The sequence below is a fragment of the Populus nigra genome, chromosome 19, assembly GCF_951802175.1.
Source record: "Populus nigra chromosome 19, ddPopNigr1.1, whole genome shotgun sequence".
In the NCBI taxonomy this organism is placed as follows: domain Eukaryota; kingdom Viridiplantae; phylum Streptophyta; class Magnoliopsida; order Malpighiales; family Salicaceae; genus Populus; species Populus nigra.
The window spans coordinates 6,899,128-6,921,140 of NC_084870.1; the positions used below are offsets into that span (position 1 = coordinate 6,899,128).

General features: G+C 36.1%; 3 protein-coding genes across 6 annotated transcripts; 2 read left to right on the top strand and 1 right to left on the bottom strand.

Moving 5' to 3' along the window:
* Nucleotides 1–661: 661 nt before the first annotated feature.
* LOC133680246 (uncharacterized) lies at nt 662–7,119 on the top strand. 3 transcript variants are annotated; one of them, XM_062103057.1, is made up of 12 exons: nt 662–759; nt 920–1,277; nt 2,124–2,286; nt 2,360–2,409; nt 2,770–2,862; nt 2,943–3,031; nt 3,639–3,717; nt 3,949–4,031; nt 4,363–4,441; nt 4,566–5,295; nt 5,427–6,066; nt 6,506–7,119. In XM_062103057.1, exons 1-12 carry the CDS (start codon nt 728–730, stop codon nt 6,645–6,647), a joined length of 2,538 nt encoding a protein of 845 aa, XP_061959041.1. In that variant the 5' UTR covers nt 662–727; the 3' UTR covers nt 6,648–7,119. The 3 variants fall into 3 exon arrangements, with proteins under 3 accessions (XP_061959041.1, XP_061959042.1, XP_061959043.1); XM_062103058.1 differs by having other exon boundaries at nt 920–1,259; XM_062103059.1 differs by lacking the exon at nt 6,506–7,119 and adding an exon at nt 6,237–6,470.
* A 389-nt stretch (nt 7,120–7,508) lies between these two features.
* On the bottom strand, nt 7,509–10,484 carry LOC133680248 (protein TAB2 homolog, chloroplastic-like). Its single transcript, XM_062103060.1, has 5 exons — nt 9,990–10,484; nt 9,766–9,835; nt 9,178–9,349; nt 8,729–8,872; nt 7,509–7,868 (listed from the first exon to the last, which is right to left on the bottom strand). Exons 1-5 carry the CDS (start codon nt 10,472–10,474, stop codon nt 7,609–7,611), a joined length of 1,131 nt encoding a protein of 376 aa, XP_061959044.1. The 5' UTR covers nt 10,475–10,484; the 3' UTR covers nt 7,509–7,608.
* A 2,898-nt stretch (nt 10,485–13,382) lies between these two features.
* On the top strand, nt 13,383–19,885 carry LOC133680460 (uncharacterized). Of its 2 annotated transcripts, none has more exons than XM_062103422.1 (12): nt 13,383–13,551; nt 13,712–14,066; nt 14,922–15,084; nt 15,157–15,206; nt 15,563–15,655; nt 15,735–15,823; nt 16,437–16,515; nt 16,747–16,829; nt 17,057–17,135; nt 17,262–17,988; nt 18,226–18,853; nt 19,284–19,885. In XM_062103422.1, the coding sequence occupies exons 1-12, from the start codon at nt 13,520–13,522 to the stop codon at nt 19,423–19,425; spliced, it is 2,520 nt and encodes an 839-aa protein (XP_061959406.1). In that variant the 5' UTR covers nt 13,383–13,519; the 3' UTR covers nt 19,426–19,885. The 2 variants fall into 2 exon arrangements, with proteins under 2 accessions (XP_061959406.1, XP_061959407.1); XM_062103423.1 differs by having other exon boundaries at nt 13,712–14,048.
* The last annotated feature ends 2,128 nt before the right edge of the window (nt 19,886–22,013 follow it).

Below are 22,013 nucleotides of genomic sequence, written 5' to 3' on the forward strand. Positions count from 1 at the left end.
GTCCCATCAAATTTTCCAAAATGACATGACATTATTTATTGTCAGTAAAAACATCTCTAATGGTATAACCAAAACAAGCACCAAAAATAAATAAATAAACTATTTTTTTTAATCTCTTGTTTCCTAATTTTGTATCTCAAATAAAAAAGTTAAACTGACCTTTATGTTAAAGAAAAATCATTCATTTATATGTGTGTGTGTGTTATATATAAACTAAAATTTTCAAATAAATTATTTAAAAATTATTTTTTTCATTCATTAAAATTTTCTAAAAAAACCAAGAATATTAATATTAAAATGCAAAAGGATCTCTAAAATAATTTTTTTTACTGGTGTGCATATTAAAAACAATTATGTTTACACTATTTAAAAAACAATATAATAATTTAACTATTATAATTCCTTTTTATTATTCAGGATGTTGTAGTAACCACAAAAAAGATTCCCGTTATAAAAATATCATCATACATAGATTGATTGACAAAACCTCTTTATTTTCCCATCCTAATTTAATTTTTACTTTCAACAATAACCATAAATCTAATTAATTTTTACTTTCAATAAAAAAAAAACACTAAAACGAGTCCAAAATCTAATTCTTACTTTCAATAATAACCACAAAGAAAACCCCCGTCTCAAAATTCTAATTAATTAATAAAAAAAAAGGAACAACCTCTAAACCCTCCCTTCTCTCTCTCTCCAAAAAAAATACTCAAAACTCCTCAATATGGCCTTTCACGTAGCTTGCCCAATTACATGGTCAGTAGTGGTATTATCTTCACTACTAATAACACCGAACCCCCCTTCTGTCTTTACCTTTTCTTCTCTTTTATGTCTCTCTCGCGAGGGAGTTCTCTCTCTTTTTTACATGGTCGACTGATACGATATCTTGTTTGTTTTGGCTCTCTCTAATTTGCAGTCGCCGAATTTGTTTTTGCTCCCTAGGGTTTCCGCGAGATCTCCACTCTACGAAACCAAAGGCCGACTTCCTGTTCGATGTAGCGAGAATCGATGAGTTTTTGAAGGATCCTCTGGGAATTAGGGCTTCCAGGGAAGGAACTGTCCTGGTATCCGTTCCTAAGGTTGTGCCTGTGCCTACTCCGATTCCCCCGACGCATTCGCTAGAGGTCGTTTCGGCGAGAGATAGAGAAGGTGATGGTGGTGTGGGGGAGGAGGCTTTTTCGACGCAGACTAAGCGCGTGGCTATTCAAAGGCAGGCTGCTGCTGCTAAGGCATCTGCCGAGTATTATGCTAAGAAGGTCGAGTCTGGTGATACCGTAAGATATTTTTTTTCGGTTGTTGTGAATGAATTTGGTATTTAATGTGAGGATGATTTTGGTTAGTTAAGGTTTTGAATTTTTTATTTTCTTGGGAATGGTGTGAATTGTGATTGTGTAGGATAATCCCATGATTGGCCACTAGAATTTGTATTAGTTAAATTTTGGTTTATTGGATACCTATGTTGAATTTGGGATTCAGGGGTGTTCTGGATTAGCTAGTTTATTGAATTTGAGCTGATTTTTGGCGTCTGCAGTTGCGACTTTGATTTTTTTTTTTTTTTTGTGATTTGGAGGTAAATGATGAAATGACTATCTTCTCCCAAATGCTAGCTATATAATTCAATAATAGAATAGAAGTAGTTAATTTGACTGAAATGTTTAGTTTGGATTTTGAATTGTTCTTGAGGATTTGGAGATGGGTTTTTGAGTCTGACCTAATCTTGGATTTGTTTAGACATTAAAAAGCATGGAAGTCTGAGACAGTTGAAACTCAAAACAATCACCAGCATCCGCTCATTTTCTGAGCGCTGATTACTCGTAACTGTTTTTCATTCTAATATTTTTGTTAATCATTTGCGTTAGCTTATTTATAATCCTGAGGAGATTGAAAAGAAATTTTTGAATTCTTATAGCTTATTCATTATTTTTTTGTTATCGGGCAGCGTGGTATTGGAACCCTTTTATTGCACTAAAACTTTCTCATCTAGATGCACTGGCATGTTTCCTTAGGCACAAATCCACAGTTGATGAGCTATGGAAATCGAGTAAAATGACTTTTGGCTGCTATTGTGATGACATATGCTATATCATTTGCTAAATACCACCACCATTTGTTTAATTCAGGTTGCCTCAAAAGATACTCCAGGAGAAGATGCAGGTCCATTTTGTCAGATATGCTTTGTGGGTGAAACTGGACGAAGTGAGAGAGCAAGGAAGATGCTCCCATGCAAAAGTTGTGGCAAGAAGTACCACAGGAGCTGTTTGAAAACTTGGGCTCGGCATAGAGGTAAAACTCACTGGGTTAAAAACTCTGAAGGCTGCTGTATTTTTGTTTATTCTCATAGGTTGATTCATGGCAGATTTATTTCACTGGAGTTCGTGGACCTGTCCATCTTGCCAAACTTGCGAGGTGCTCATTGATATACACTGCTGATTAATTAATGAAGTTGCATCCTTACTTTTTTTAGGCAAGAAATGTAGGTAAATTCTAGGTTTCCAAAGAGGCCTTCCTACTTGGCCATGAATGTCGTTTTATGCTTCTGTGCATCTGAATGTTGTATCTCTTGACAACTGTAAGGCTATGAAATGTTAAGAGTTAGAGTGAGTTCATTCTAATGTTCTGTTTATTCTATTCCTTAAAGTCCTTCTCAAAACAGATGATTTATTTATGTTCTGCGTAGTTTCCATGTGCTGGAAGCTTTCTGGACACATAGATCGTTTTTAATACCTTATCATTGCTCTTACACTTTATAACTTCTGCTGTCCATAGGTATGCCGAAAGACTGGAGATCCAAATAAGTTTGTGTTTTGCAAAAGGTGTGATGGTGCTTACCACTGTTACTGCCAGCATCCTCCACACAAGGTGATGTGTTAATTGCTTGTTTTTGGGTGTCATATCTAGATTATAATGGCACTACTAACAGACATTCCTGCATAGTGCAGAATGTCAACTCTGGACCATACTTGTGCCCCAAACATACAAGGTGTCACAGCTGTGGATCTTCTGTTCCAGGAAATGGACTAAGTGTGAGGTAATGGCTATCAACAGTTAGTTTTAGCGCATAAATATGTTTTTTTTTAACAATTGATGTTTAGTTAATCATTTTGTTTTCCGATCTTACTTGCAAAAATGTGAAAAATGCATATATTGTGCATGTATATAGATATTTATTGCTTTGTGACTCATGGAATACCTTGATATATAAATAATTTGTCATTTTTGGTATCAATCTCTCTTAAGCATGCCTTTCAGCTCCATAAATGTTAATGAGAATGCTTACCCACTCCAATCCATTATGCTTGCAATTTGATACGTTGAGTGCGACACCTTATCTAAGTATATGTGGCAATTTGGAAAGTGATTGTTACTTGCAGGTGCATCGATGATGAATTTGTTTGATTTATGCACTTTTGATAGATATCTCTGATTTATACTGCCTCACTGATCTTTAGAATGCAAAGTAATTGAAGCCAAAGGAAATAATGGAGCATGATTTTGGTAGGTAGTGGGAAGAGTTGTTTATCGACATGCAATAGTTACATTTATAATTCTAGTGTGATTGTACTTTTCAACAGGGTTGTCTTCTTAATTTCTTACTATTAGCAGGTTCATCTATCATATGTTTTTAAAACATGCAGGTGGTTTCTGGGATACACTTGCTGTGATGCTTGTGGAAGATTATTTGTGAAGGGAAATTATTGCCCTGTTTGCTTGAAGGTATTGTCGACTTCATGCTATCTTTGGGTTGTCACAAACTTTTCATTAAAAAAAAAAAAACTGTTCTATGTTAATTACCTACTGCTTGTAGACTGTATTGATCGATCATTATATTTAAATGCTTCATCATCGGTCCAAAAAAAATGTCCCAGATGATTTTGTTTAGTAACTTGAAATTTATACTTTACAATATGAATGAAATTGATTAGATGTCTTGGGTAAACCTTGTAGGTTTATAGAGATTCAGAATCAACTCCAATGGTTTGCTGTGATATATGCCAGCGATGGGTGCACTGTCATTGTGATGGCATCAGGTTTGTCTTTCCCATCTCAAAATACAGGGCTAATGGCAAATTAGGATGATAGATGTTCTCGGAATTATCAATAATCTTAACAGAAACTTGTTCTTTATGAGCTATTTCCTTTCACAATTATGACAATTCCGGTATGATGAATCTGGATTGGATTCTGCTTCACAGTTGCTTCTTTGGTAATGTTATGTGCCTTTTCTTGGATGTAAATCCTTGTTTGATGTCGATATTGGATATCTAAATCTAATAGCGCTTTTCATGAGCAGTTATTTATAGGAAGTAATATACACCTTGGAGAAATGAGATAACTTATTCTGAAAGAAATGTTTTGCAGTGATGAAAAATATCTTCAGTTTCAAGTAGACGGAAACCTCCAGTACCAATGTGCCACATGTCGTGGAGAATGCTATCAGGTTTGTTAACTGTGGAAATCTCTTTCTGAAGCGTGTACACATGTGGCTAGTCTTGCCTAGATGTGGTGTGCTGGGATGGTTTGGTTAGAACTTCTTTTCTTACACCAGAAATGTATACTACCAGGTAAAGGATCTCAAAGATGCTATTCAAGAGCTGTGGAGGCGACGAGATAAGGCTGATCGAGGTTTAATTGCAAGCTTGAGAGCTGCTGCTGGGTTGCCAGCCCAAGAAGACATATTTTCTATCTCTCCTTATTCAGATGGTGATGGAGATGGTCCGGAGGCACTAAGGAATGATTTTGGGCATTCTATAAATCTCTCTCTCAAAGGGATGGTCGGCAAGTCACCAAAGAAGAGCAATGATCATGGAAAGAAACATTGGAATAAAAAATATCCCAAGAAAAAAGGTTGTCATGCTGCTTCAATTAGTAAGTCAGAACCACATCAGCATGACATTCATTCTTACATACATGATATGGATGATTGCAAGAATTATGACTCGGAGTCTCAAGCAAAAGGAGGATCTGATAAAAGTTGTTCTCCTGTTGCTGGTATTGTGAATCACACTGAAGGGGTTTGCTCAATCAGTCAGCCAGGGGTTTTGAAACACAAGTTTGTTGATGAGGTGATGGTGAGCGATGAAGAAAGGACATCCAACATTTTTAAAATCAAGAGTAATAAGCCTCATGATGTGGATAGTGGGGATGATACTGAAAAACATGCCGGCAAATCTAAGTCTGTTAAGGCAAAGAGATTAGTAATAAATCTAGGTGCACGAAAAATAAATGTCAGTAGTCCTCCAAAATCTGATGTTCAAAGCTGCCAAAGTGAACTAGATTTGAAGGCTTCCAACAGTAAGTGATCCATGTGTCATTCAACTGCTCTTAGTGCAATTATTAATATGTTGTTATTGACCTTATTAAATTGAGGATGTTATCATTTTACCTACTAATTCACTGACAGGAGTGATTTTTACAATTTGCAGGAGATACAGTTGATCACTCAGGGCAAACAAGAGGTTTGATTAAGTTTGCAAGGAGAGAGGGTAATTTGATTAAGTTTGGAAAAGTAAAAGCTGAAGCTTCAAACTTCAATCCCAAATCTGATGGAGGGAGTCATTCCGATGGATATGAAACTGTTCCCCTAGATCATGCCCGTGTTTCATCAGCTAAAAAGAGCCTTGAAGGAAGCAGGGCTGTGGTGAGGCCTGCAGGTGGTGAAGTCCCTACTTTAAGAAGTGACAAGTTATCTTTGGGAAAGCAATCAGAGGTCAGGCCTGATACACATACAGAAAGCAATGGTGATTCTGGTGACACTCCCATTTTTCATTCATTACCAAAGGAGTCAAAACTTTCTTTAAAGCTTAAGATTAAGAAACCTAATCTTGAAAATCAGAGCTCTCTGATTCATCTGCATGAAGAAGAAAGGAGTAACATGAGGGGCCAAAGGTCAAAAAGGAAGAGATCATCAAGCTTAATGGAGAAAACGATGTATAATGAAGATGAAGGTATGCCACCATCACATCTAGACAGTGAAATGACAGAAGCTAATTGGATATTGAAAAAATTGGGTAAAGATGCTATTGGAAAACGAGTTGAAGTTCATCAGCCATCTGACAATTCATGGTGAGTTTTTGTGTTCTGTTTTTTTTTTCTTTTGGGTGAGGGATAAAAAAGTATTTGCCAGTGAGTACATGCATCATATTTCGCAAGTAATCCACTCCATTTTGTCATCCATCTCAGCCTGTTTTAAAGTAAGAAGTGGCTTGTTCATGGCAACGTTTGTTGTATCACAGAAACAAAATGAAGCTGATGGCGGGGAGGATCAATTTTGAAACTGGTTTTGAAGTATTCCTAGGTGGTCCAACACTCCTTAAATTCCATAATTTATCTGAACCCCCATCCATGTGCAAGCTTCTATGTCATAAGCTTGCTTGTTTACTGCTTTATTGAGTTGATCATGAGCATTAGAACTTAGAGTCCTTCATGTCCTGCTACTCTTTTGAAATTTGGTTGAACTTTGGCTTGATATTTCTTTAAAGTGTCCGATGTCTTCTTGACCCAGGCACAAGGGAGTCGTCTCTGACATTGTTGAAGGCACATCAAAGTTATCTGTTACTCTAGATGATGGTATAGTGAAAACCTTGAAACTTGGGAAGCAAGCAGTTCGCATTGTTTCTCAAAAGCAAAAAAAGTCCAAAACATGAAAGCTGAACTTGTTTTCAAATATTGACAATTGCATCTGGACTCCAGATACTCGTCCCATTTTATAGTTGAAGAGGTAGTGTCCATTCCTAAGGACCACAGAGATTTCAGTTGCATTTTCTGATTGCATATATGGCTGGTGATTTTTCATCGAAGCAGTGTTCGCAAGGGTGCTTTTAACATTTACGTGAAATTATTTTGTACTTTTAACATTTACGTGAAATTATTTTGTAAAAATAGTGATTATTTTGACGGAGGGCTATCCTTCCAACCTCCCTTCCCCCTCCCTTCATGTGCTCAAATGTAGCTTGCTTTCCCAGTGCTTGGAACTCTGTATCTAGCCAGGCTTGTAGATTAACTTGGCTGGGTTGTTAATCCATTACATGTGCGCCGCAGGTAGCATTGCCCTTGTTAACTGTAGTTGAGTTTACAAAGCTCCGGACCTTTTGTTATCTATTTCTTTTTTCTTTCCAATTTTAATCTGTCAAGGTTTCATTGCTTCCCATAATGAGAGGGAAGTGATAAATCCGTGCTAGACTCTGTTCTATCTGATGCAGATATATGGGTGCATTATGTGTATTATGAAATCAAGTCCCTGGTTTGCCAACCCCATTGTTCACAAAACTTGCAGGGAAAACTTTTTTGGGCACTGCTTAACTAAGACTCTTATCAGAGAGCCACTTTTATCCTCTCAGATTTTTCTGCACTAATTAAAAACTGGTAACATCAGAGGTATTGTGTTACCAAACCCTGCTGTTCACTCTTGGCGTTCCATCTCAATTTCCTCTCCTCTCCATTACATCTACCTTTTCCGTTGGTAAGAGTGCAGCACTTAACTTTGTACACGCATGAATATGTAACTGGAACAAAAAATCGGGACTTTCTATTGCTTTCATATTCTGCAGATCGTAGCCTGACAACATTAACAGTACTGTAAAGGGTTTTTGACAAAACAATGAGTAATTATACAGGTGGAGGCGGCAAGTCTAGTAAAAGCCAAAATCCAACACAGTCATCTGAATCCAAGTCGTTTTGGATGGCAAGAAAATGTAAACCTCCACATGCCTTCTTTGCAGCTTCCCAGGCTTCAGCTTCAGCTGTTGTTACAGGAGTTTTCTTATAGGTAGCATAAACATAACGGGTTGCAATTCCAACTGATAGAATCAAGCAAGCACGAGAAGTGTCAGCTTCAATCGCGCACACTTCCAGCCCGTTCATCCACGCTGCAATAGCAAACGAAAAGATCCGAATAGGTGGCTCAGTCATACGAGCGTCACAAAGTTCTAGAAGGCAGACTTACAATTAGATGCACTAAAAGACCACAAGATAGTAAGACAGGACTTCATGGAGATGGAAGTGGGGAAGTCTGTTAAAAAATAAACGGTGTTCATGGCAATCACATTTTTTTCCCAAGGAATAATAAGTGCTCGTAACAATCATCACAGGAATCAGATTCTTGTATATTTTGATATACATTGGGATTCATCAAAAATTATGGAAGCATCTGCTGTCGATACAGCAATTTCAGTTCCAATTCTTTAAGTGCATAATCATGTAGAGATGCTATTTCCCAAAACTAAGAAACAAGAAAAGGCACAGCATGCTTCTTTCCTATAGAAGAACGATGGTGCAGAGCAATGTGATTATCACTTAAGATGTCATCAGCAGGGATATCACGAATGCGATTAGGGCCCAGTGAAAGCTAACTGTATCAATGACACCATGCCCTGAAGGTCGTTTTATCCGACGAGCATTTTAAAAGATTAAGATATGCAGCAGCTTTATGATCGTGGTGAAGTGAGTTTTGCACGATTGTCCACAAAGCCAATGTCCATGCATCCGAAGAGTGCATGAATTTCAGAACTTTCTAGTCCATGTTCCCTTTTCTGTGATTTTTTAAAATTTAACCCAGTATCTTGTACGAGGATCAAGTTTCCCACGCCACGACAGAATTAGAATGCACATGGTATTAATAGGACATAACCAGACGAATCATTTCAATATATGGTCTTTGACTATACCAATATTTACATGAAATAACATTTCCGAGGCTACAGAAGATGAAATTGGAGGGAGAGTAGACCTGCTAATGGTTCAGCACGTGAAGATGCAACAGCAAGTCCAGGTATCATTGTCTTGTCATCAATCTCAATTCCCAATAAATCCAAATCCAGACTTGCACCAAAAAAAAAACTTGTCTCTAATGATGCAATTTCCTCTCGGACAGCTGAAAGCAGGAAAATACATCAGCAAAGAACAGAGCAGGCTTTCTAACAAATCAAAACATACAGTATTTCTAAGCTGGCAGTATGTTATTAGCTTCAGAAAGCATGGCTCTTATAGCCTATGCCACTTTTAAAATTTGTACTTTCGGTAAAAGTTGTGACCCGATAGACAGTCTGCAACACTAAATTAAAATAACCTTTACAAATGTCATTCATATGCAAGGCAGATTTATCTTATGTGTCGGATGGAGACCAAAGTATAGCATTCTCAGTGTTATATTTGACAACAACAGTTAGTTACTTCTACCTGAGTAAGGTAATTGGACGAATGCCCATTTCTCCCCAAAAAGATTGTCTGGAAGTTCCATCGGGAAAGGGTTATCTAATGCCAGAAGTGGTTTAGCTCCCTTTTGGAAACCAGGATGACGCGTATATACAGTCTCATAGCGCTCCTCGAGCCATAGAAGTAGTGATATACACTGTAAAACATATCAATTATCAAAGGTGTGACTGTAGAACATAGAAGTTCTAATCCAAAACTCAAATCATACTTCAAACTAAAATGTGGAAGAAGCTAGAGAATCCTCAATGCACTCCATGACACAAGTACATGACAGTAGTGTGGCATGTTTGTGGTTTTGAGTTATCTTAAGAACCCCCTAAATTTCCTTTCTCATCAATCAGCAACCGAAAAAACTGCGATATTTTCTCTCGTCTAACTTGGTAATATGCCCAATATGCTTTTCGGAAGGCAGCTAAAATAAAAGGTTTAAAGCATAAATAAACCTATTAAAACATCTAAATTTAACCTTCGATGGTAATGACCATTCCGACATTTGATTGAAACCACCTCATTAATCATACTCGTAACACAGGAACGGAAAACAATACCTACCCGTTTACTTGGAATAGGCTTTATACCTATCTCTTTACATGCTTTGGTTATAATTGTCTGCATCTGAGACCTGTAAACCAAAAAACAATCTTATCATCAGTCACGTACCACTTTTAGTAAAGACAATCACCTATGCAGCTGTGTCACTGTGTGTATTTGCGCTAGTAAATATATAACAGAAACAGATATATATAATGTACAAATTAACTACCGTAAAAGATCACCTGAAGAACCTGATTCTTTCAGGCAGGGGGACACCAAGATCCTCGCTAATGGATACAATAGCATCCTTCAAAGTGATACTATTGATAACATTGTTCGGGAAGTATTTTGTGAATTGAAGTGACAAAGAATCATCACAAACAACAAGCTCCCATACTTTCTTGCCTCTGACATCAAGTATAGGCCTGGAACAAAAATCCAACTCCCACTCTACAATGCTATCTGGATCAGTTTCCGGGTCAAGATAGACCATTTCTGTAGTTGGATCATCTTCTTCGTAGTCCTCCTTTTCAGTCTCCACTTCTTCTTCTTGTGTTGAAACTGAGAGTTTGGTTATGATGTTTGATTGGAAATGGAGTGGTATTACGTGGTTTTTTGAGGGTTTTAGAGACAAAGGGAAAGGTATCTCTGAGGGTTTTGAGAAAGAAGTGATTTTGGAGATGGTTTTGTGAGGAATTCTGGTTGGATTGAAGCTAAGAGTAGCCATGGTAGCTGTGGGACGAAAGAGTCGATAAGCATGGTGGTTCGGCAGTTATATATCTACCACTCGGCCGTTGGTTGTCATGGGCTGGGCTTGGATAAGACTGCTGATCCACGATAGTACTTGGAGTTCCATGCCCAACCTTCGACGAATCGGTTTTTTAAATCGAGCAATCATAATTCATAAGATTAAGACTACTATGATGATTAAAAATATTTATTTTCCTTTTCTTGATTGATTAAATCTGTTTAATAATTTTTCATGATTTGAAAAGTGAATTTTAAAATTGTTGATACAATATCCATGATAGTAATTATAAGTCCATGCCCCATAGTTGAGGGGGAGGGCGGATTCCGAGAGATATAAAAATGTTTTTTTTAAATGAAAAATTATAATTTCAAGAGATTAATTTAACACTTAAATATATTTATTTTCTTTTTTTTAATTTTAATTGATGTGAAAGTAAATTAATTTTTTATTTATTTGAAATGTATATTGTTAAATTTTCTGACAATAAATTTAGTCTCTTTTGATTGACTTGACTCTTCTTCATCATTATTAATAGCACTCTAATGAAGTCAAAATATAACTTTCACTGTTTTAACAGAGAAGAAAATCACTTTATTTTTATATTTTAAAAATATTTTTGAAAAAAATTTCAAGTTTTTTTTTATTTTTTTACTTCAATTTTTTTTAATTCTCAGATAATTTTAATATATTAATATCAAAAATAAATTTTAAAAATAAAAAAATAATTTAATATATTTTTTTATAAAATATTTTTAAAACTAAACATTATTATACTTTCAAACCCTCTTAAAAACATCAACCACTTTTGCATCCATTACACGAGTCTTTGGTTAAATTTCATCCAGTATTTTTGATCGTTTAATTTCAAGAATGTCCATCACGATCAAGATCCAGGACAATCATAACAAATTTTTTAAGGATCAAATTGAAAGATATTAAAGTTTGATGACCAAGTTGAAACAAATTTTAAATTTGAGTGACCTAAAAAAGAAATTTATCAAGTATTCATGAATTGTGAAAAGTGAAATAACATCTCCTCTAGTTTCTTTGTTAAAAATAATGTTAATGCTAATTAATTAATAATGGATAAGTAAACATGGATTCATAGAATTCTACCAAGCAATTCTGAAGGTGTATCGAGGGGAAAAAGAAAGAGGTCTATCAATAGAACCCACGCTACTTGCCTCGAATAACACTTTCGTGCCCTATCAAGCACAGAGGTCTCTCTACCACGAAGAATGGCGCGGGAGCCACTTTTACAGTTTCGGCGGTCGGTATCTTCCTCTAATGTAAACCTTAATCTCTCTGTTACTTTCTCATATGTTCACTTATGCAAAATTAATTGGGTGTGAGCCAGTGTCTTTATTTCAACGTTTTGTTTCTTTCCTGTTTGATTAAATGCCTGTTAGAGAGGACTTTCTCTTCTTTCACCCCCAATTTCTCAGCACCCAGAACAGTTCATTCTTGTGCATTCACCATAGCACTTAGCCCCAGCAGGAATTTGATAGTCTAATGGCACGAATCCCAAGCGCGAGATGTCTCAGAGTTCTTTCAAGTCACGTCTTTGCAATCTAACCCGGAATTTGAATAGAAAAGAAAAGGAAAAAATATATCATCCAGACATGAATGGAGTCGATAATTCAAGAAGGTGATTAGTTTAATATTTCCACAGGGGGATTTGTAGTAGAGCATTTCAGCTTGGTTGCTGGGTATAACATAATATATACGGTGATGTAGTTTCTATTTAATATGGATATATGTACCTAAGAGGAGCAAGCTTTCTCTGATTAAAGAGAGAAAGAGATGGTGACGTTCTCTGGGTACTCTTTGATTTCTTCATTTACTCCTTTTCATTGTATTATTCTAAAAAAACAACGCAGATTTGCCAGCATTAGATTTATTTTCCAACAATTCAACCAAGTCAAGAAGAACCCTTTCTGTTTGTGCTCCTAAACATCAATTACATAATATAAACACTAACACCAAGATGGGTGCTGAGCGATTTTGTCCTCCTTTGTTTAGATGCATATCTGCTTGTTTCAGTCTCTCTTGTTCGTTTGTTTAATTAAGTTTGATAGAAAGAAGTTTTCTTTTTAATTGCTTTCGAGTCAGTGAATCATAAACAAGAAATAATTATTTTTTATTAATTAAAACAAGAAAGAATACCTGTCAATAATAATAATAATAATAATAATTACAACAACAGCATGATTTATTTTGTTACACAATCAATAAATCTGTTTTGAATCTTTTGATTGCATGAGTTCTCTCTAACTTGACAATTTTACATCAAAACCTTATTTTGTATTTTGTTTGTTTTTGTGTTTAAAATTGTTTTCTGAACATTTTTGAATATGTTTTTGTTTTATTTTTATATATATATAATGTTTTGATATATTGATGTCAAAATAAAATTTAAAAAGTAAATAAATAATATATTTTTAATATATTTACAAATAAAAAATACTTTCATTATTCCATGATATTAGACTTAACAACTATTTAAAAATTAATGATATAGTAAACAATGATTTTTTTATATATAAGTATTAGAAATTTGATTTTTTTTTAAAGTGAAAATTTGTTTAGTGATACGAGTGACCGGTCAAAATTTAAATATTAATTTTTTTTTAATTTTTTTATTAAAATAATACCGTTTAAATTATTTTTCTCCGGGTTTTAAACTATACATAGCAGTTAATGACCGGTAATTAACCACAAAAGGATCCCACTTTAAAAAATGCCACAGTGACAATTTTATTGATCACGAGTATAATCCTGACCGTACACAATCGACGCGCTACTATAAAACGAAATTGAAAACTTACACGCGCCCGTAACCTATCCACCATATACAGAAGAAACGGAAGATCATTCCATCGACAAAACCATCTCTATTTCCCCCCCCAAAAAAAAAAAAAGTCCTCAAAATCTAATTTTCACCTTCAACAATTAATTAATAAATAAATAAAGGAACCACCTCTAAATCCTCTCTCCAAAAAATAATCAAAACTCCTCAATATGGCCTTTCACGTAGCTTGCCCAATTACATGGTCAGTAGTGGTATTATCTTCACTACTAATAACACCGAACCCCCCTTCTGTCTTTACCTTTTCTTCTCTTTTATGTCTCTCTCGCGAGGGAGTTCTCTCTCTTTTTTACATGGTCGACTGATACGATATCTTGTTTGTTTTGGCTCTCTCTAATTTGCAGTCGCCGAATTTGTTTTTGCTCCCTAGGGTTTCCGCGAGATCTCCACTCTACGAAACCAAAGGCCGACTTCCTGTTCGATGTAGCGAGAATCGATGAGTTTTTGAAGGATCCTTTGGGAATTAGGGCTTCCAGGGAAGGAACTGTCCTGGTATCCGTTCCTAAGGTTGTACCTGTGCCTCCTCCGATTCCCCCGACGCATTCGCTAGAGGTCGTTCAGGCGCGAGATAGAGAAGGTGATGGTGGTGTGGTGGAGGATGCTTCAACGCAGACTAAGCGCGTGGCTATTCAAAGGCAGGCTGCTGCTGCTAAGGCATCTGCCGAGTATTATGCTAAGAAGGTCGAGTCTGGTGATACCGTAAGATATTATTTTTTTGGTTGTTGTGAATGAATTTGGTATTTAATGTGAGGATGATTTTGGTTAGTTAAGGTTTTGAATTTTTTATTTTCTTGGGAATGGTGTGAATTGTGATTGTGTAGGATAATCCCATCATTGGCCACTAGAATTTGTATTAGTTAAATTTTGGTTTATTGGATACCTATGTTGAATTTGGGATTCAGGGGTGTTCTGGAATCTGGATAGCTAGTTTATTGAATTTGAGCTGATTTTTGGCGTCTACAGTTGCGACTTTGAATTTTTTTTTTTTTTTTTGTGATTTGGAGGTAAATGATGAAATGACTATCTTCTCCCAAATGCTATCTATATAATTCAATAATAGAATAGAAGTAGTTAATTTGACTGAAATGTTTAGTTTGGATTTTGAATTGTTCTTGAGGATTTGGAGGTGGGTTTTTGAGTCTGACCTAATCTTGGATTTGTTTAGACATTAAAAAGCATGGAAGTCTGAGACAGTTGAAACTCAAAACAATCACCAGCATCCGCTCATTTTCTGAGCGCTGATTACTCGTAACTGTTTTTCATTCTAATATTTTTGTTATTCATTTGCGTTAGCTTATTTATAATGCTGAGGAGATTGAAAAGAAATTTATGAATTCTTATAACTTATTCATTATTTTTTTGTTATCGGGCAGCATGGTATTGGAACCCTTTTATTGCACTAAAACTTTCTCATCTAGATGCATTGGCATGTTTCCTTAGGCACAAATCCACAGTTGATGAGCTATGGAAATCGAGTAAAATGACTTTTGGCTGCTATTGTGATGACATATGCTATATCATTTGCTAAATACCACCACCATTTGTTTAATTCAGGTTGTCTCAAAAGATACTCCAGGAGAAGATGTGGGTCCATTATGTCAGATATGCTTTGTGGGTGAAACTGGACGAAGTGAGAGAGCGAGGAAGATGCTCCCATGCAAAAGTTGTGGCAAGAAATACCACAGGAGCTGTTTGAAAACTTGGGCTCGGCATAGAGGTAAAACTCACTGGTTTAAAAACTCTGAAGGCTGCTGTTTTTTTGTTATTCTCATAGGTTGATTCATGGCAGATTTATTTCACTGGAGTTCGTGGACCTGTCCATCTTGCCAAACTTGTGAGGTGCTCATTGATATACACTGTTGATTAATTAATGAAGTTGCATCCTTACTTTTTTTAGGCAAGAAATGTAGGTAAATTCTGGATTTTCAAAGTGGCCTTCGTACTTGGCCATGAATGTCGTTTTATGCTTCTGTGCATCTGAATGTTGTATCTCTTGACAACTGTAAGGCCATGAAATGTTAAGAGTTAGAGTTCATTCTAGTGTTCTGTTTATTTTATTCCTTAAAGTCCTTCTCAAAACAGATGATTTATTTATGTTCTGCGTAGTTTCCATGTGCTGGAAGCTTTCTGGACACATATAATGTTTTTAATACATTATCATTTCTCTTACACTTTATATCGTCTGCTTTCCATAGGTATGCCGAAGAACAGGAGATCCAAATAAGTTTATGTTTTGCAAAAGGTGTGATGGTGCTTATCACTGTTACTGCCAGCATCCTCCACACAAGGTGATCTGTTAATGGCTCGTTTTTGGTGTCATATCTAGATTATAATGGCACTACTAACAGACATTCCTGCATGGTGCAGAATGTCAGTTCTGGACCATACTTGTGCCCCAAACATACAAGATGTCACAGCTGTGGATCTTCTGTCCCAGGAAATGGACTAAGTGTGAGGTACTGTTATCAACAGTTAGCCTTTCCACATAAATATGGTCTTTTTTTGAACAATTAATGTTCAATTGTTCTTTTTAATTCTGTTGTTACTTGCAAAAATGTGAAAATGCATATCTTGTGCCAGTATATAGATATTTATTGCTTTGTGACTTATGGAATACCTAGATATATAAATAATGTCATTTTTGGTATCCGTCTCTCTTAAGCATGCCTTTCAGCTCCATACCTGTTAATGAGAATGCTTACCCGCTCCAATCCATTATGCTTGCAATTTGATATGATGAGTGTGACACCTTATCTGAGTATGTATGGCCATTTGGAAAGTGATTGTTATATGCAGGTGAATCGATTATGAATTTGTTTGATTTATGCGCTTTTCGATAGATTTATCTCATTTAGACTACCCAGATGATCTTTAGAATGCAAAGTAATTGAAGCCAAAGAAAATAATGGAACATGTTTTGGTAGTTAGTGGGAGGAGTTGTTTATCGACATGCAATAGTTACATTTATAATTCTAGTGTGATTGTACTTTTCAACAGGGTTTAGTCTTCTTTATTTTTTATTTCTTACTATTAGCAGGTTCATTTATCATATGTTTTTAAAACACGCAGGTGGTTTCTGGGATACACTTGCTGTGATGCTTGTGGAAGATTATTTGTGAAGGGAAATTATTGCCCTGTTTGCTTGAAGGTATTGTCGACTTCATGCTATCTTTGGGTTGTCACAAACTTTTCATTAAAAAAAAAAAAACTGTTCTATGTTAATTACCTACTGCTTGTAGACTGTATTAATCGATTATTATATTTAAATGCTTCATCATCGGTCCAAAAAAAATGTCCCAGATGATTTTGTTTAGTAACTTGAAATTTATACTTTACAATATGAATGAAATTGATTAGATGTCTTGGGTAAACCTTGTAGGTTTATAGAGATTCAGAATCAACTCCAATGGTTTGCTGTGATATATGCCAGCGATGGGTGCACTGTCATTGTGATGGCATCAGGTTTGTCTTTCCCATCTCAAAATACATAGTGCTAATGGCATGTTAGGTAGATTCTGCTGCACAGTTTTTACTTCTTTGGAATTTTTAAGTGACTTTTCTTGGATGTAAATCCTTGTTTGATGTTCTTATTGGATATCTAATAAAGCTTTTCCTGAGCAGTTATTTATAGGAAGTAGTTTACACCTTTGAGAAATGAGATAGCTTATTCTGAAAGAAATGTTTTGCAGTGATGAAAAATATCTTCAGTTTCAAGTAGACGGAAACCTCCAGTACCAATGTGCCACATGTCGTGGGGAATGCTATCAGGTTTGTTAATTGTGGAAATCTCTCTCTCTGAAGTGTGTACACATGTGGCTAGTCTTGCTTAGATGTGGTGTGCTGGGATGGTTTGGTTAGAACTTCTTTTCTTACTTCGGAAATGTATACTGCCAGGTAAAGGATCTCGAAGATGCTGTTCAAGAGCTGTGGAGGCGACGAGATAAGGCTGATCGAGGTTTAATTGCAAGCTTGAGAGCTGCTGCTGGGTTGCCAGCCCAAGAAGACATATTTTCTATCTCTCCTTATTCAGATGATGATGGAAATGGTCCGGAGGCACTAAGGAATGATTTTGGGCATTCTATAAAACCCTCTCTCAAAGGGATAGTCAGCAAGTCACCAAAGAAGAGCAAGGATCGTGGAAAGAAACATTGGAATAAAAAAGATTCCAGTAAAAAAGATTCTTATGCTGCTTCAATTAGTAAGACAGAACCACTTCAGCTGGACATTCATTCTTGTGTACATGATTTGGATGATTACAAGAATGATGACACAGAGTCTCAAGCAAAAGGAGGATTGGGTAGATGTTCTTCTCCTGTTCCTGGAATTGTGAATCACACTGAAGGGACTTGCTCTATCGATCAGCCAGGTGGTTTGAAACACAAGTTTGTTGACGAGGTGATGGTGAGCGACGGAGAAAGGACATCCAAAGTTGTTAAAATCAAGAGTAATAAGCCTCATGATTTTGATAGTGGGTATGATACTGAAAAACATGCTGGCATGTCAAAGTCTGTTAAGGCAAAGAAATTAGTAATAAATTTAGGTGCACGCAAAATAAACATCACCAGTCCAAAATCTGATGCTCAAAGCTGCCAAGGCAAACAAGATTGGAAGGCTTCCAATGGTAATGATCCACATGTCATAATACTGCTCTTAGTGCAATTATTAATATGTTCTTATTGACAAAGCCCTTTGTTTGATTATTACCATATTTTGGTCATTGCTAAGTTTTTTATTGCAGTGGTTTCTCTTCATTCTTTTGCTGATAATTTTTTTAGTGATCATATAAAAATGCTGATGTTATCATCTTACCTATCAATTCACTCACATGATTGATTTCTGCAATTTGCACGAGATGCAGTTGATCACACAGGGAAAACAAAAGGCTTGATTAAGTTTGCAAGGAGAGAAGGGAATTTGATTAAGTTTGGAAAAGTAAAAGCTGAAGCTTCAAACTTCAGTCCCAAATCCGATGGAGCGAGTCATGCTGATGGTTATGAAACCATTCCCCTAGATTATGCTCGTGTTTCATCAGCTAAAAAGAGCCTTGAAGGAAGCAGGGCTGCAGTGGGACCTGCAGGTGAAGTCCCTAAATTAAGAAGTGACAGATTATCTGTGGGAAAGCAATCAGAGGTCAGGGTTGATACGCATACAGAAAGCAATGATGAATCTGGTGACACTCCTATATTGCAATCATTACAAAAGGATTCAAAATTTTCTTTGAAGCTAAAGATTAAGAAACCTAATTTTGAAAATCAGAGTTCTCTGATTCCTCTTCGTGAAGAAGAAAAGAGTAACATAAGGGGCCAAAGGTCAAAAAGGAAGAGAGCTTTGAACTTCATGGAGAAAACGATGTCTAATGAAGATGAAGGTATGCCACAATCACATCTAGACAGTGAAATGATGGAGGCTAATTGGATATTGAAAAAATTGGGTTATGATGCTATTGGAAAGAGAGTAGAAGTTCATCAGCCATCTGACAATTCATGGTGAGTTTTCGTTTTCCTTTTTTCCTTTTGGGTGAGGGATAAAAAGGTATGGGCCAGTTAGTACACCCATCATATTTCCTGATTGATGCACTCCCTGTTGTCTCTCAGCCTGTTTAAAACAAGAAGTGACTTGTTCACAACATTTGTCATATCACGGAAACAAAAAATGAGGAGGCTGGTGGTGGGGAGGGTCAATTTGTAAATTGGTTTTGGAAGATTTCTCAGTGGTCTAACACATGCAATTCCATCATTTATCTAAACCCCATCCATGCGCATGCTTCTATGTTATAAGCTACTTGTTTGCTGCTGCTTTATTGAGTTGATCATGAGCATTAGAACTTGGAAACCTTCATGTTCTGCTATTCTTTTGAAATATGGTTGAATATTGGCTTGATGTTTCTTTAATATGTCTGATGTCTTCTAAACCCAGGCACAAGGGAGTTGTCTCTGACATTGTTGAAGATACATCAATGTTATCTATTACTCTAGATGATGATAGAGTAAAGACCTTGGAACTTGGGAAGCAAGCAGTTCGCTTTGTTTCTCAAAAGCAAAAGAGGTCAAAAACATGAAAGCTGAACTTGTTTTCAAATATTGACAATTGCATCTGGACTCCAGATACTCGTCCCATTTTATAGTTGAAGAGGTAGTGCCCATTCCTAAGGACCACATAGAAATCAGTTGCGTATATGGCTGGTGATCTTTCATCGGAGCATTGTTTGCTGTGGTGCTTTTAGCATTTATGTGAAATTCTTTTGTACAACTAGTGATTATTTTGACGGAGGGCTATCCCTCCAGCCCCCCCATACCCCTCTCTTCATGTGCTCAAATGTAGCTTGCTTCCCAGTGTTTGGAACCCTGTATCTAGCTAGGCTTCTAGAATAACTTTGCCGGTTGATAATCAGTACATGTGCGTACGAAGTTGCGTTGCCCTTGTTAATTGTAGTTTAGTTTTCTAAGCTCCGGAACCTCTGCATCTTTTTTTTTTCAAATTTAATTTAATATATGGGTGCATGTCTATTATGAAATCAAGGCCCTGGTTTTCCAAGCTCCCTGTCGTTAACAGATGCACTGCGAACTGTAAATTGGCTCACAGCCGGATCGAGAATCAGAGCTGGATGTATTGGATGGTTTTACAAAGAAAATATATACTTTTTACTAAAACAGAAAAATAACCGGGAAATTTTAAGCTGGATGATAATCTTTTTTCTGAATCGCAATCAAAATGGTTGCAAATGTCATTACCCGGTACTTTTATGGTAGAAATTAGCGGTTGCAATACCAGTATTTTGGCAATAAGTGGGAGAATGTGTCTCCAGGAAATCCCCCACCCCCCCACCACCACAAAAAAAAAAAAAAAGCGTGGCTAGTAAAATAGTTCAGGAGGAGTAATATCTGGATCTTTTGGAGTTCGCAACATGAGTGCTCGACTCTGATAAACTAGAAAGGACCAGGCGTCGCTGCTTACCTGAACAGAGAGCCACTTTTATTCCTTTCAGATTTTTCTACACATGAAAACTGTTAACGCCGGAGGTATTTTGTTACCAAACCTTGTTCACCCTGTAAGTTAAGAGGGAATAGACAGTGAAATTTTTCAACCTCTCAATAATGATCCATATGGTTCTAAATCAATCAAAATCTATTTAGTGGCATGAAATTGCTATATTCTTAAGATGATAACAATCACACACACACACACACACACACAAATATTCTCCTAGAAGCTTTTGTTATAGCAAACCTACAAGTAAGTTATTTAATTGTTTGACCTCTGGCAGTGTTCCACGCATGCATGAATACTGATCTTCAATCCTAAAATTCTTTTGTAATAGGGAAAAAATATTTTGGAGTTAATCTAGTTGTACTCCAAGAATTATCAACACATAGAAAATGAATGTCTTTTCCTTTGAGAAGCTAATGTCCAAGATTTTTCTGGTTTTACTTTTCTACTCGTTCTCTTTCAAATCTTGGTTTCTCCTTTACTTAAACCCCCTCTAATATGGTCTTTTACTTCTTTTTGAGTTTCAATTAGATTGAAACGTGTGTTTTAAGTTAATTCAAATTTCTTCCAAGATTTTTCTAGTTTTACTTTTCTACTCGTTCTCTTTCAAATCTTGGTTTCTCCTTTACTTAAACCCCCTCTAATATGGTCTTTTACTTCTTTTTGAGTTTCAATTAGATTGAAACGTGTGTTTTAAGTTAATTCAAATTTCTTCCAAGATAGTAGGTTTAACCCTACTTCAGCTAGGCTTATGTGAAGGCCCAATATTTTGGGCTTGTACTTCCAACTCCATGTGGGCTTTTATTGTGATGATCAAGGCTATCATGTGAGGGTCACAAGCCCATAGAAATATCAAAGCCTCACGCCTAGCATGCACTAGGATATCTCAAATTCGATCTATACTTAGTTTTTGCAAGAGTTCTAGTGCAAGTGGTACTCTTGAAGCAAATCCTAATCACATTAGTAATTCTAGTTTCTTGGACAAAATTAAACTCTCGTAGAATTCTAGTCTCATTAGGACTCTTATAGGAAGTACTTAATCATTCGTATTATATAGACATTCAATTATATTTTTATATTTTTTTTTTATTCGAGGAAACTCCACCCTCTGAAAAGCGTATTTTATGGATCCAGGTAAGCAAGTAAAACCCCGGTTGTTCCAGGCTCTTACAAGAAGTGCACGTCCTGACTTGAACTCGAGACCTGCTATGCAAATCTCAAGCTCTTTTCCATCACGCTACGCCCCTTGAAAACAATGTTATTATATTTTTATACATATAACCCTCTAAGCTCTAAATCACATTTGTAATAAGACAACTTATGTTCATGTCCAGCTTTAACAGAGCTATGCTATGATTAAGGATATTTAATGGTAGTATCCATGTTTTATAAGATATGTCTCACATTATATAGCATGCATGTATCGCTATAATAAGTAAATGTATAATGTAATTAAAACAACTTGAAAAGATAAAAGAATGCTTTATTAATTTTATTATATAACTATACTGTGTTTACACCGATAAGCTCCTAGGTTATAACGCTCACAATCGGGACGTTCCATCTCAATTTCCTCTCCTATTTTCTTCATTTAGTGTACCTTTTCCATTGGTAAGAATGAAGCACTTATCTTTATCCATACTCACATGAATACGTAAC

Bases quoted from the DNA above. Each gene is read 5' to 3' on its own strand.
- LOC133680246 (XM_062103057.1), top strand. From the start codon at position 728: ATGGCCTTTCACGTAGCTTGCCCAATTACATG. The intron at 1,278-2,123 runs GTAAGATATTTT...TGTTTAATTCAG, and splicing joins AGGTCGAGTCTGGTGATACC to GTTGCCTCAAAAGATACTCC. The intron at 2,287-2,359 runs GTAAAACTCACT...GATTCATGGCAG, and splicing joins AACTTGGGCTCGGCATAGAG to ATTTATTTCACTGGAGTTCG.
- LOC133680248 (XM_062103060.1), bottom strand. From the start codon at position 10,474: ATGGCTACTCTTAGCTTCAATCCAACCAGAATTCCTCACAAAACCATC. The intron at 9,350-9,765 runs GTAGGTATTGTT...TATGTTTTACAG, and splicing joins AGCCTATTCCAAGTAAACGG to TGTATATCACTACTTCTATG. The intron at 8,873-9,177 runs GTAGAAGTAACT...TCCTGCTTTCAG, and splicing joins CGTCCAATTACCTTACTCAG to CTGTCCGAGAGGAAATTGCA.
- LOC133680460 (XM_062103422.1), top strand. From the start codon at position 13,520: ATGGCCTTTCACGTAGCTTGCCCAATTACATG. The intron at 15,207-15,562 runs GTGCTCATTGAT...TGCTTTCCATAG, and splicing joins CATCTTGCCAAACTTGTGAG to GTATGCCGAAGAACAGGAGA. The intron at 15,824-16,436 runs GTACTGTTATCA...TAAAACACGCAG, and splicing joins GGAAATGGACTAAGTGTGAG to GTGGTTTCTGGGATACACTT.